This window comes from Xenopus laevis, chromosome 6L (assembly GCF_017654675.1).
Source record: "Xenopus laevis strain J_2021 chromosome 6L, Xenopus_laevis_v10.1, whole genome shotgun sequence".
NCBI classification, from domain to species: domain Eukaryota; kingdom Metazoa; phylum Chordata; class Amphibia; order Anura; family Pipidae; genus Xenopus; species Xenopus laevis.
Genome location: NC_054381.1, coordinates 73510471 through 73524376, shown reverse-complemented (window position 1 = coordinate 73524376; position 13906 = coordinate 73510471). Strand labels below are relative to the sequence as shown.

The 13906-nt window shown below is 37.4% G+C and overlaps 1 protein-coding gene across 2 annotated transcripts in view; it reads left to right on the top strand.

Annotated features, from left to right (window-relative positions):
- The window catches only part of pdcd6.L (programmed cell death 6 L homeolog), a 22200-nt gene extending 8294 nt beyond the window's left edge, over positions 1–13906 (top strand). The window contains exons 3-6 of one of the 2 annotated variants that reach the window (XM_018266275.2): positions 8546–8590; positions 10128–10280; positions 10637–10746; positions 12021–13906. In XM_018266275.2, coding sequence (XP_018121764.1) covers positions 8546–8590; positions 10128–10280; positions 10637–10746; positions 12021–12119 — 407 coding nt within the window. In that variant the 3' untranslated portion in view covers positions 12120–13906. 2 annotated transcript variants of the gene reach the window in all.

Sequence of the window (13906 nt, the reverse complement as noted above, 5' to 3'; positions counted from 1 at the left end):
GTTTTACTAATATGTTAAAATATTACATTGCCAAATTTGAAATTCTGAGCATTTTTACACATGCCCCTTATCAACCTAAATCATTCATCGAAACACCCAGGCCATTTCCAGATTTGCCACAAATCATACACTAGCATGTATCTGCTTCTCCATCCACTAGCATTTCTTTTCACCTTTCAGTCTAGGGATGGTTATCAGATGAATACCCTATGTGCTGCCACTTTTTCTAATAGCAGCACATAGCTACCTGACAAATTAATGCTGCATGTATGCTGCAATATATTTTTAATTTGATGTTGATGCTATCTGGTTATTTGTAGGGATGCACCGAATCCACTTTTTTGGATTCGGCCGAACCCCCGAATCCTTCGCTAAAGATTCGGCCGAATACCGAACCGAACCCTAATTTGCATATGCAAATTAGGGGTGGGAAGGGGAAAACAGTTTTTACTAACTTGTTTTCTGACAAAAAGTCAAGCGATTTCCCTCCCCGCCCCTAATTTGCATATGCAAATTAGGGTTCGGATTCGGTTCGGCTGGGCAGAAGGATTAGGCCGAATCCGAATCCTGCTGAAAAAGGCCGAATCCCGAACCGAATCTTGGATTCGGTGCATCCCTAGTTATTTGAAGTATGGTGTGTGGGTCTTTAGAGCTCATTTATTATTATTATTTACTGTTTCTCTGCTAAACAGAATGTTTTTATCTACAGTATATCATTACCATACTCTTGCTGGTATTTCAGTAGAGTAATATAGTTTGTATTAGTGCAGATAGCCACTATTATTGTACTATTTGAGTATTTAAATGTGTATCCCTGTAGTCGATCAGTATTATGAGGCTGTTTTTGCTGCATGCAGCATATTATGTATGTATGTTTACTGTAAATCTTTACAATGTGCTACCTTGCTGCTATTGTATTTACTGTACAACTGAAATTGTAATGCTACCTGAAGGGGGTGAGGCATAGACAAGATTTATATTTATTGTAAATGTCTTTTCCCTCAGTCCCAACAGCAACATTATCCCCCCCCCTCCCTTTTTTTTACCTTTTTTTTGTATTGTTATCTGTTTGTTATTGCTTGGTAAATCACTGCTGGCTTCATAGTGGGGTGGATGAATTTTACTGGATTACTTTTTATTGACAACATTTATTTAGAAAAGGGTTAGATGCTTTTAAAGGGAGCATGAATGAACTGTAACTGTGCTAAATATATGTCAGATATGGTGTTATTTACATTAGAAATAGACTTTATAACAGATCCAGTGCCAGCTAGGACTTGGATATATTTAGAGTATGGTAAAGAATATATTTTCTTAACTAAACAAATTGAATTTTGTATGGGATATTTTATGAAATTTTACAAAACACTGTATAAAGTGCACCCCTGATATGCCATTTATAATCCTAAACTACACATGGTACACAGACCCTAGACCCATAGGGGCCTATTTATCATGCAAGTGGTGTGAAGCATTACTGATGATGTTTCCCAGAGCAACCAATCCGCAATTAGATTTCAGCAGTTAAGACAAAAGCAAAGATCTGATTGGTTGCTATGAGCAACATCACCGGTAATGTTTCACTCCACTTTTTACACAGCATGATAAATTGAGCCCTTTAAAGGAGACGGAAACCCAGTCGGCGCAAAAACCTTCCCTCCTCCCCCCTGGCCTACCTGTCTCGCTGGGCAAATGCCCCTAACTTGTTACTTACCCTTCTGCACAGGTCCAGTCTACGGAGTTCACTGACGCCATCTTCTTCCAAGCGATCTTCTTCCTGCTTTGACCAGCGCCTGCGAAGTAGGAGCATTTTGCCAGTATGGATCTACTGCGCATGCGCCAAAAGTCACAAAGTGAAATCGGAAAATGTTGTGACTTTTGGCGCATGCGCAGTAGATCCGTACTGGCGAAATGCTCCTACTGCGCATGTGCCAAAATGCTGGTCAAAGCAGGAAGAAGATCGCTTGGAAGAAGATGGCGTCGGTGAACTCCATAGACTGGACCTGCGCAGAAGGGTAAGTAAGCAGTTGGGATACCCAAATCTACCCATTTGAGTTTCAAATCATGTATGTTACTGAGCTTTTATTTGACTGTCAGTTTTGTTGGTTGAGGAAACAAGCTGCAGCTTTTTACAGTGAAGCACTGTACTTGCCTGTGACATGGAATAAACTTTTCCTCTACCTCATGCACTTTGTTTGGGGAAAAAACAAAAGCAGTCCTGTGTGAATGTACTGTACTAGATTCCCACCTTAAAATGCACTTCTCTGACCGCTCATATGAATCAGTACTGATTATGTAACATAGTAAAATAGTAATGTATGTAATGTCTACAGAATCACAAGTCTGTTTAGGACTATAAGGTAATATTGAACTGTAATGCTTGGCCAGTTTGTAATTTATGGGAACATCACATTAAAATTAACTCTTGTGTGTAATATAACCAGAAGTTTTTACTAAGGCCATGCCCTTACTCCTCCACATTTACATAAAAGAAGAGCCTTCTGAGTTACTGTATGTAATCGAACTCAGGTGTGGTTTAATAGTTTGAATCAGCATAAAAAAGTGGAGAAATTTATATTTTAAGCATCTATATAAAGAAAATTTTGATACATTAAGAAAAGAAGGAAATTATTTTGTTAGAATTGACATACCAGACATATTTATACAGTGCAGAATTTTTGTCCTTGGTGCAATGTGTTTGTTTATATGCCTGCAGACATTTATAAACATTTGCACAAACAAAGTCCTCCCCATTCAATGTAAATTCAAATTACAGATATTCTTGACATCATGCATGATCAGTATGCTGTTAGGTTGAAAATGCAGACTAAGGGGGTTATTTATTAAAGGTTGAATGTACCGTAAGCGTTTTTTTTTATACCTAGAATGAACTCACAACTTGAATGGTTTCTTATTTAAGGAAAAAACTCAAATGGAAAAAAACATGATTTTGCGAGTTGAAGTTACGAAAATCCGGTCAGATCAGCACGATATTACGATATTGGTGGGCATATCCATGAAAGATTTGCTTTTATCTTGTAATGTATGGCCAGCTTTAGTTTGCACAAAAACTTAGTTGTACTAAAAAACTCAAAAGAAAAAAAACAAAAAATTGCTCGAATTATTCAAGTTTTCAGTCAAAACCCTCTGACAATTTGAAAATGATGCAGGTTATTAACATATTCATATGTTTCAAGGGACCTTTGCCATTGACTCCTACATAACCTCGATAGGTGTTTTAAAAAAAAAACACAAAAAATTCATAAAAGGTTTTATTTTTTACCCGAAAAGTTAGTTTTGATGGGAAAAAAAACCAACTCAAACTTGAATTTTCGTAGAAAACACAACTTGAACCTTAATAAGTAACTCCCTGAGTAAACCATATGGGTTTAATCCTATAGAGCAGTCACATATTGGTGTTATTGACATTTTTGTCTGTGAGCGATATTAAGTGCAAATACCCAGCAATTGAAATGCATATAGAGATCTAACTTTGTGTGCAAATGTTAAAGAACAAGGAAAGGGTTCATCACTGGGGTGCCATTTTGTTAAACACCCTTTAGTAATTATATTCTCTTACCCAGACCCTGGGCTAGCACTCCTCTTGCTGAGATATGTGCATTCTCTGGGCAATGTGCATTCTCAACAGAGTTTGGCTTTCTCATCACACAGTCCAACTGCAAGGGAGCCCAGGAACAGGTGAAAAGATGACAGCCATTTTAAGAATTTTTCCTTCAAAGGGATTGTTCATCTACCAACAATTTTCATTGCAGTTTTCAGATTGTTCGACTACTTTCTATTTTCAGTGACTATTTTTCTAATATTTAAGTGTAGTTTAATTTTTTTCAATTTCTTATGTCTTTCACCTACTCTGTATACTGTTATAAATGATAACTTTAGTTGCTACATTTTTTTATCTTTGGCCCTGCTGAGCAGTTTGAGTTTCATTAAAGGCAACTGTTAGAATTGATACAATAGTTGCTAATATTCCACAAATGCTGCTGAAAAATGTAGCAAATATTAACAGTTGTAACAGATATGTATCTGGATTACTGAGCTGTCAAGACCAGAGAAAGGAACATGAAACTTTTAAACTTCAATTTTGTAAAAAATAAAATAAAATAAAAGCAATTGAAAAAAAGTCTTTACTTCTAGAAAACAACTAAACTTAGAATTCTGCTTGGAAGGTAAACAAAAACTCTAAGTAACCTACTCATTTGTACAAAAATGATTTAATAACCATTGGCAGTGTTATTTCCCAAACCAATAGTGCCTAAAAAGTGTTTCTTTAAGGTTATTTCAATTAAAGAAAGTAATACATTTGCTTTTGGTTATTTTATACTTCCTTATCAACAACACCCCTTGCATGCATTACAGTCATGCAGTGGTATAAAAACATTATGGGCAGAGGCGTCATTACAGAATGATTCTGTCCTTGGAGATTTTTAAATTTCTGGGCATGGCCTTTGGGGGGATACCGGATGACTTTACTGCAAATCAGATCAGCCCAATATTGCCCACCTCAAGGCGGGCATATCGGTGAGAGATCTGCTTGTATCTTGTAATGTATGGCCAGTTTTAGTTTGCACAAACTCAGTTGAACTTTTTGATGAAGTTGTAAGATGTAGATGCTCAGGTGCTTGCTTCTAATGTTGGCAACCTGGAAAAACTTGTTTATGTTTCCTGGCACAATCTCTGGTGACGGCAGGCATCTGGCAACTGTTTTTCAAGTTGTTGTTTCCTGACACAAGTAAGAGCTGTTTCCTGCACTAAAATTCATGTGTTATAGGAATGTGTGTACAATGTTATGCTATGTGCATTATGACTTTTGCAAAGTCCTATCAGAGTTGTAAATCTTTGTAAAAGAAAAACATTAATCATTAAAATTGTTTAAAAAAAGCTTCCTTTATGCTTCCTTTATGAATTAAAATGAAGGGCTTTCCAAATTCATGTTCAGAGCAGATGCAGAGAGACAAAGCATGTCAGTCTGGCTTGTTGCATTAAAGGTCACCCCACAATTGTTTCCCCACCAGAGGTGTGGGCTAATAGAGCCCCACTCTGGTTGTGGGGAAACGGTAGGGTTTTTTTAAAATACCCCCCTTACGAGCGCTAGAACACCCGCACAAGGAAGGAGCGCCAAGTGCGGGGAGATATAAGTACCTGCACTCTTTCTTTCACAATCTAAGATGGATGCTCTGGTCAAACATAGTATGTAGCTTTCAAAATAGACTAGCACTTCAGAAACTTTTATCAAAATTTTTTAATCAAACATCACTGTGTCCAACGTTTCGGCCCAAGATCCTCCATGTTTTTCTGTTTAAAGCGGAAAATATTATTAGCAGGGTACTTCCTTCCAAAATCACATAAGTCTGCATGGGGGTATATTTTTATACCCCCATGCAGACATATGTGGTTTTGGAAGGAAGTACCCTGCTAATAATATTTTCTGCTTTAACGTAGGCTGAGACGAGTGGCATGGGTTTGATAAGGAATCGAGGAGTCATGACTAAGAGGCTGGAAACATCCAGCGTGAGAAAGTTCGGCAATGCCGCGGAAATCGCACTCCATATGTAAGCCGATTCTGTCTCTTATGCCAAATAATAGCGTATGCCGGTTGCCTAGCAATGGCCCGGCTCCTGTCAAGCAACGTACGGAACTCCGCTGCACAATAGCGCACACCCACCTCTATGCTGCACAGGGATTGGGTAGAAGGCGGTTAGTCCAAGAAGGGACTCTGGGTAACGAACTGGAGAGGTAATTTTTATTTGGCATGGCAAGGGCTTTCTCCTTCACCCGGTCCCTATTAAGGGATCGTGTAAGCTTTATCTTTTCCACTTTCTTCCAACGTACTGACCCACTTTCCTCTCCTAATAGATATGCTGCTGCACATTCCTTGCTAATTAGGGTTGCCTAGCAACGGACTTAGAGCACAGAAACGGTTGGGGGTTTAAATTCTGTGGGACCATGCGGTCTCTGGTTGTTTGTTCTGTATTCTCCTGACGAAGATTCCTGTGGGGGATCGAAACGTTGAGTCTCCAATAAAGTATCACATTTGTTGAGCTTCAGAAGAGTCCCGTGAGTGTCGCTATTCCTGCAGATATACCATTACATGTTTGCTGGCACCCTGGCATTTACACAGGAAACGAAGTGCACCTTTGGGACTTTTTTTTGTGCAGATTTGGATTAGGTTCGGCCGGGCAGAAGGTTTCAGTCGAATCCTGCTGAAAAAGGCCAAATCCTGGATTCGGTGCATCCCTACACTCAACGGAGATTTGTAATCCTTGAGAAAGAGCATTGGTGTTCGAAAAGTCAGATTTTTTCAATAAATCTTTGATTTTTAGTATTATTTTAATGATCTGAATTCGTAAAGTTCTTCCAACATAGGGAGAACATAAAAATGCCTTAAATGAATAGAGGACCCATTTGCTGCAAGGAAGCTCACTGTGCCTCACTGACCTTGATGGACCTTTTTGTTTACTCAACTTAAATTAACTATGTAAATATTAGAATTCTCAGTAAAAAAAATATCTGTCCGTCTTTATGCCTAAAAGTAATAAAGTAGATTTGTGCTACAAAAATTTATATAACATTTTTCTGCACTGCAGAGTGAAGGGACCTTGTCTGACACAAGCAATAGAAGAACAACCACAGCCTTGTAAATTTTAAATACAGTGTAGGTGATTTTGTGATGTTTTGTGTTATTTTAAAGCACCATGAAAATAATTATTGTTTATTTGTGCTGGTAATATATAAAATAAACCGAAAACAAAGTGTAACTTATTGTCCTGTTATCTTTTTATTTTGCACAGGTATTTTCTAAAACTGGACTTATTTTAAATTGACATTTTAACATTATTTATTTAGATTGACAATTTAATTTTTAACATAATGCAGTTTAGCAGTCCTGCAATTGGGACAATACTTCCAAAATCATATTATGCTTTGCATCTATTACGTCTCCCACTATTTTGCTAAATCCCAGAATCCTATCCTATTTGTCCTGCAAAATATTGTACCAATATCACAATGGTCTATTTGTTTTTTAAAAAAAACTTTTTTTTAGTGAAAGTTATTCTGTATTTCCACAGGCTTTCAACCCTCCAACCATAACTAGTCACTGTTAGAAACCAAAGCAACACAAACGCCCAGCCAAACAATGGTTGTTTGTGTGTGGCGCACTGCTGCCTGTGTGCTGATGGACAATAGTTCAATTCTGTCTGCTTATTAACAATGCAGGAATTAAGGAGCTTATACTGTAAATACTTAATATCACAAATATTAACTTAAATGTTTATCCAGGTCATTTATTTTATACATTTTAAAGCAATTTAAATGTAGTAATTTGCCATGAGATGGAGCAATGCATGGCACAAATAAATTGTTTTGTTTTTTGCAATGTTTGAGAAAGGCATGTAACTAATTTCATGTAGGAGCAGCACATACCAATGTGTTACAGTGAATAGTTTTAGATAAACCAATGTATGAAATGTATCAAATGTGTGAAATGTATCAAATGTATATGTGCCTCTGCACTGTACCTATGTGAGGTATGTAATATAGTATTACAGGTATGTGACCTGTTATCCAGAATGCTTGGGACCTGAGGCATTCCTGATAATGGATCTTTCTGTAATTTGTATCTTCATACCTTAAATCTACTAGAAAATTATTTAAACATTAACTAAACCTAATAGGCTGGTACTGCTTTATTAAGGATTAATTATATCTTAGTTTGGATAGTGTACAAGGTACTGTTTTTTTTTTTAATTATTATTATTGAGTCTATTTAGATAAAATGGAGTCTATTTGAGACAGACTTTCCATAATTCAGAGCATTCTGGATAACGGATCCCATACCTGTAAAAACCATACTAATATAAAAGTAATAACCCAGGATCCAAGGATCACAGAAAACGAAAGTGTATATAGCTGCAGCTTGTTTTCTCAGCCATAGGAATTAATCAAAATATTTGCATGCTAATTTTGCATTTAGATGTTTGGTAAAACTGGTTTAGGTGTGGTCTGACTATCTCTTTTATGGTTTCTGCAAGTTGTGATTGAAACCCAAAACACATCACAGTTTATTCATCTTTTATCCGGAATGCTCGGGTGCTGGGTTTTTCTGGATAAGGGATTTTTCTTTAATTTGGATCACCATACCTTAAAGGGGTTGTTCACCTTTAATTAACTTTTATTATAATGTAGAGAGTGATATTCTGATACAATTTGCAATTGGATTTCATGTTTTATTAATTTTTGAGTTATTTAGCCTTTTATGCAGCAGCTCTCCATTTTGCAGTCTAGTTGCTACAGTCCAAAGTACCCTAGCAACAATGTATAGATTTGAATAAGAGACTAGAATATAGACTAGAAAGGGCCTGAATCGAAAGATGAGTAATAAAAGGTTACAATAACTATACGTTTGTAGCCTTAGAGAGCATTTATTTTTAGATGGTCTTCAGTGACCCCCATTTGAAAGCTGAAAAGAGTCAGAAGAAGAAGGCAAATAATTGAAAAACTAATGACACTGTTTGTTTTATTTTAGGTACATGGACACCTTTTAATCCTGCAACTGTGAATTCTATCATATGTAAGTTGTTTACTGGAACTGTTGCCTATTTGCAATGAAGTCTTACAGCCCCAACACCAGGTTTCCTGGCAACTAGACAAAGCCTTCAACAGTCTTCCCTAGAGAATAGCTTGTTTTGTTTTTTTTTTGTTATGTTTTTTTACAACCTAATGAATCCTTCTTTATACCTGCCACCCTGTAGCAATGAGTTCCACACTGGTTTATGGGTATTGTCTCTGGGCACCAACACAGCATTGCAGATGTGTCCGTAACACCAAATGTGTGTATGCTACAATTCCTGACCCAGTTACTGAACCACCTGTACCCGAATTCCCTAAATTCTAAATAATAAAAAGCAATTTATCTAAAGTAGTGATTGGTTGTTAGTTAATTAAAAAAAAAAAAGTAAATTGAGCTAATGTGGTGTTATCTTTATGGTAAATTAGTATGGTATTAGTATTAGTACGGATTATGGTCTCTATCACATCATCTAGGCATACCCTACAAACCAGAGTGCATTCCATGTTGGTTATATTGTCTGGACAATAAATCCATCTTTCTCTACGTTTAATGTTTCTTAATTCTATGTAGCAACTGTTTAACAATGTTATACTACGTCTGCTGCTCAATTCCATAGAAAGCTCTGCAACTGCATAAATAATATGGCACAGTTCCAAATACTTAAAGGGGACCTGTCACCCCAAGTAATTATTCCAAATTCTTTTCTATCATGTTAGTTGAGCAAACTAAACTTGACTCACACTGTATTCATTATTTAAATTGTTTCGTTAAGTATTAGAATTCACAATCATAGTAAGCAGGCAGATGTTATTTTGTGGACAAGGCAAGTTGTGTATCACCCCAAAATCTTGTGCCTATGCGCAGTGCCCTACACAATTATATAGTGTGAGGAGTGAAGGGGAATGTAAGGAGGGCAGTGACATCTAGGAAGTACTGAATGGAAAGTGGAAGTAAGTGGCTGCCCCACCTCTATACCTAAAGCAAAGAGGCGGGGCAGGTAATATATAATTGACAGCGGAGAATTTTAAATGAGTTTATAAAAGGTATGGATGTTTTAAAGAAAAAAAGAATTTGGGTTTCAAGTTTAATTTGCAAAGGACTTTCTTTATACAGCTTTTTATGTCTGGGTGACAGGTCCACTTTAATGTAAGATTGCACAAGGCAGCTCCATATTGCTTTGTGTATATCTACTTGTACCATAAACTTTTCAAGTTAACCAGTTGTCCCCTTGAAATGTATCCAAGTAGTCTGAGCTGGTGATACTTTGTTGCATTGGGAGTTTGCCCAGGTCTCAATCTAGCTCTGCCAAAATGCTTTGGCCGAGCCACTCAATGTGGCAGCCTCCATACATATGAATAAGTGCAAATATGCTGACCTGGAATGCACTGCACACACAATAATCTCTATCTTAATAGTTTACTGGAAAGTACATTGCAAATAACTTTCTTTTAAATGAGGTATTTGTCTGCAGAACATTTATCATTTGACTGTAAATCCATTGTAGTTTTTATTTATTTTGTGTTTTGCTTTATTTCAGCCATGTTTGACAGGGACCACAAGGGTGGTGTGAACTTCAATGAATTTTCAGGCGTCTGGAAGTACATTACAGACTGGCAGAACATATTCCGAACTTATGACCGAGACAACTCCGGTCTGATTGATAAAAATGAACTAAAGCAAGCTCTGTCAGGTTTTGGTAATTTCTGTCTTTCTGCTTTTAAAGTACAATTGCATGTTCTATGAGATTATCTTTCTGAACTCTTGTCTAAGTGGATAAAAAGAAAATATATTTCAATACAATTACTGTTACAACATAAAATGCTGCTACTAGTCTGCTGTACTTTAGCCTGTATAGATGGTGGTTTCCTTCTGTACCTGGATGCTACTGGCTTAGTGTATGGCGTAGTAATGGCTCTTTAACACAAATCTGGGTCCTTGAATAAGTCATTTCAGCTTCCTTTCCATCTTGGTCTCGGTCTCCTGAGCAGTCACGGCTGGTTATGACACATTCCTTATTAACTGTTTCCTTTGTTTGTCTTTCTTCAGGGTATCGTCTTTCAGAGCAGTTTTATGATGTCCTCATAAAAAAATTTGACAGGCAAAGGAGAGGGCAAGTTGCCTTTGATGACTTCATTCAGTGCTGCATTGTCCTGCAGGTAAATATTTCCAAGTTTTCATTTATTTGTTTTCATTTATTTAGCCAATTGTTGTTCAAAGTCTTGAGAAAACAGTTCAGAGCATTGAAGTTTCTGGCTGTTTGTTTGATTATTAATGCGTCCAGCCGTGGACTGGCAATCTGTGGATCCTAGCAAATGCTGTAAGATACTACCAATTTATTGGCCTCTTGGGGGCTGTTTGGTCCCTTTGTGTATTTGAAATGCCAAGGCCTATTTTGAAACCCACCAAATGCATCCACTGCATTGTGGGTCACAATGCAGTGGACGCATTAAACTAATCAGTAGTTGAAGCACTCTGGGGCAGCCACTTTTTGGTCAGTTCTAATAAACTATCCCATGGGATCACAGTTGCTCTGCCAGGATTGAAAATGCCTGGTATGCATAAAGCATTTCCAGTAGTAGTAAGTTGCAGCTGCCTCTTAGAGGGGAAGGAAACCTAGTTGGCGCAAAAACCCTCCCCCCCTCCCGTGTGTTGCCCACCCTCCCTCCTCCCCCCTGGCCTACCCGTCCCGCTGGGCAAATGCCCCTAACTTGTTACTTACCCTTCTGCTCAGGTCCAGTCCAGGGAGTTCGCAGACGACATCTTCTTCCACGCAATCTTCTTCCTGCTTTGACCGGCGCATGCGCAGTAGGAGCATTTCGCCGGTACGATCTACTGCGCATGCGCCAAAATTACATTGTGACTTTTGGCGCATGCGCAGTAGATCCGTACCGGGGAAATGCTCCTACTGCGCATGCGCCAAAACGCCGTTCAAAGCAGGAAATTGTGGTTGAATTATGTAGCTTTTATTCAGCAGCTCTCCAGTTTGCAGTTTCAGTGCTCTGTTTGCTAGGGTCCAAACTACCCAAACAATCCTGCATTGATTTAAAGAGATTGGAATTTGAATAGAAGGACTGAATAGAAAGATGGGTGATCACAAGTAGCATTACCGATAAATTTGTAGCTTTACAGAGCATCTGTTTTTTAGATGGGGTCAGGGACCCCTATTTGAAAGTTGGAAAGAATCAGAAGGCAAATACTTCAAAAACAATAAAAGAAAATAATGACCAATTGCAATTTTGCTTAGAATTTGCCACTCTATAACATACTAAAATTTAACTCGAAGGTGAACCACCCCTTTAACAATAGATTGGTACGTGTAAATTATTAAAAAATAAAGCCTCACTGTTTTTGTAATACAAGTTTCATAATAATTTGTTCTCTGAGACACCTATAGTAATTATTTTCATTCTGATATTTCTTCTCTATATAGCGACTGACTGATGTTTTCAGGCGCTATGACACGGACCAAGATGGCTGGATACAAGTTTCTTATGAGCAGTATCTTACAATGATCTTTAGTGTCGTATGATGCCAACAGTAACGCTGACCTATTCCAAGAGACTGCGGTTTCCAATTTTTATCGGATTACAGCACTTTTCTGGTATATCTGCTTTTACCATGCCCCGTCTCTATTTTTGGACAAATTCAAAACTGTCTGTAGGGATGACTACATTGTATCAATAGAAATATTAACATAGCCATATTATTTACAGAAAACTCATTATTATAACAAGTTTTCTCAATGTGCCAGGGGGCTCAATATACTTAGTTTTATTAAGCTTTTTTTTAACTGAATTAAGTGCCATACATTCAATCCTGCTTAATCTCAGATGAGATGATCTATATTACACATGTACTGAAATTTGCACAGTAACTTAGCGCTAACTACCCTAAAATGTATAAAGTTTAACAGCAGCTAAAAAAAGCTGATTTTTAAAAATCAGCTTTAAGGATTTGGTAGGTCTTCCAAACAAGCAGCAGGGATTATAGGATGTGCATTTCATGCTAAAATTACCTAAACAAAGGTGCTCTCAATATGGCTCTGTGTTTTGCTTTTAAACAGGAACATTTTTATCTTTAAAAACAAGCAGAAATCACATATCCTGATTAGTCTTGATCAGATAGACAATATTCATATTGTGGTGACAAAAAGTAGTCTTCCAGCATTGAGGCAGTTGGGTTGTGAGACAGCAGTTGTATCAGCCAGGAATCACTCACTGCTGTGATTTCGAGAGGGAGCTTTCCAACTGACCAAAGATGCTAGTAAACCTGTTTAATTCCAACTGCATGATGCATACTTCTAAGCAATTAAACCCTGTATTGTACATTCTTTCATTAGCTCCTCCATCTAGTAAATATGACTATGATGCTTTGTTTATACGCACAAGGGAGCTGCAACTTCCCCCAAGACTCCCATCCTTTACAAAAATGCACCTTTAATATTATTTTTGCATCAATATGCAAACCAGTTGTCTAACTATAGGATTTTGCCAAAACAGGTCCCTAACGTGACCTTGTAAACCAGTTTGTAGTGACTAATGGCTAGCCAGGAAAAGTGACTTGAAAGGACATTTAGGGGCAGATTTACTAAAGCGCGAAAGTAGAGCTCACCACAGTAAAACCGCCACACACACATAGGTGTATTTATCAGTGGATGATGGTTACAGTTCGCCAATTGATAAATATGCTTCTAAACATCCCATAGGAATGAATAGAGAGTGATGGAATTTTACTGTGGTGACCTCTATCACTCCTTGATAAACCTGCCTCAGTTTCTCACAAGCCCCAAATGTATGGTTTAACTGGAATCTGAGCACCTACTTTACTTTGTTTCTTCACTTTGTTCTTCTTCAACATTGGAAGAATCAACCTGCAGTCAGAATATTAGAATGATTAAACTACAGAAGTAATGGTGGGAAAGAAACTAGGAAACTTCTATCATCATTAAATATCCCATGGACTGCAGCTCACTAACTGAGTTTTAAAGCACAACCAAAGTAGTAGCTTATGAGATCCCAGTTCCAAACTGGTTTTTTCCTCATTTATGTGGTGCAGAGTTTTCTGATAAACATATGCAGGGCCAAAGTTCCACTTGGTATTTGGTGTAAACAAACTGCTAAGAAGAATAAAAACCATAGTAATATGTGGAATGCAACTGTATATGAAACAAAGCCAACTTGTTTGATTTGTGTGATACTAAGGGTGAACTCCATAGGTACAAGTCTTAAAAAATATCTGTTTTTATAATCCATTGTATAAAAAAATGTTTGTTTTTATACCTCCTCTAATAAAACACACTTATGGCATAATTGAAAA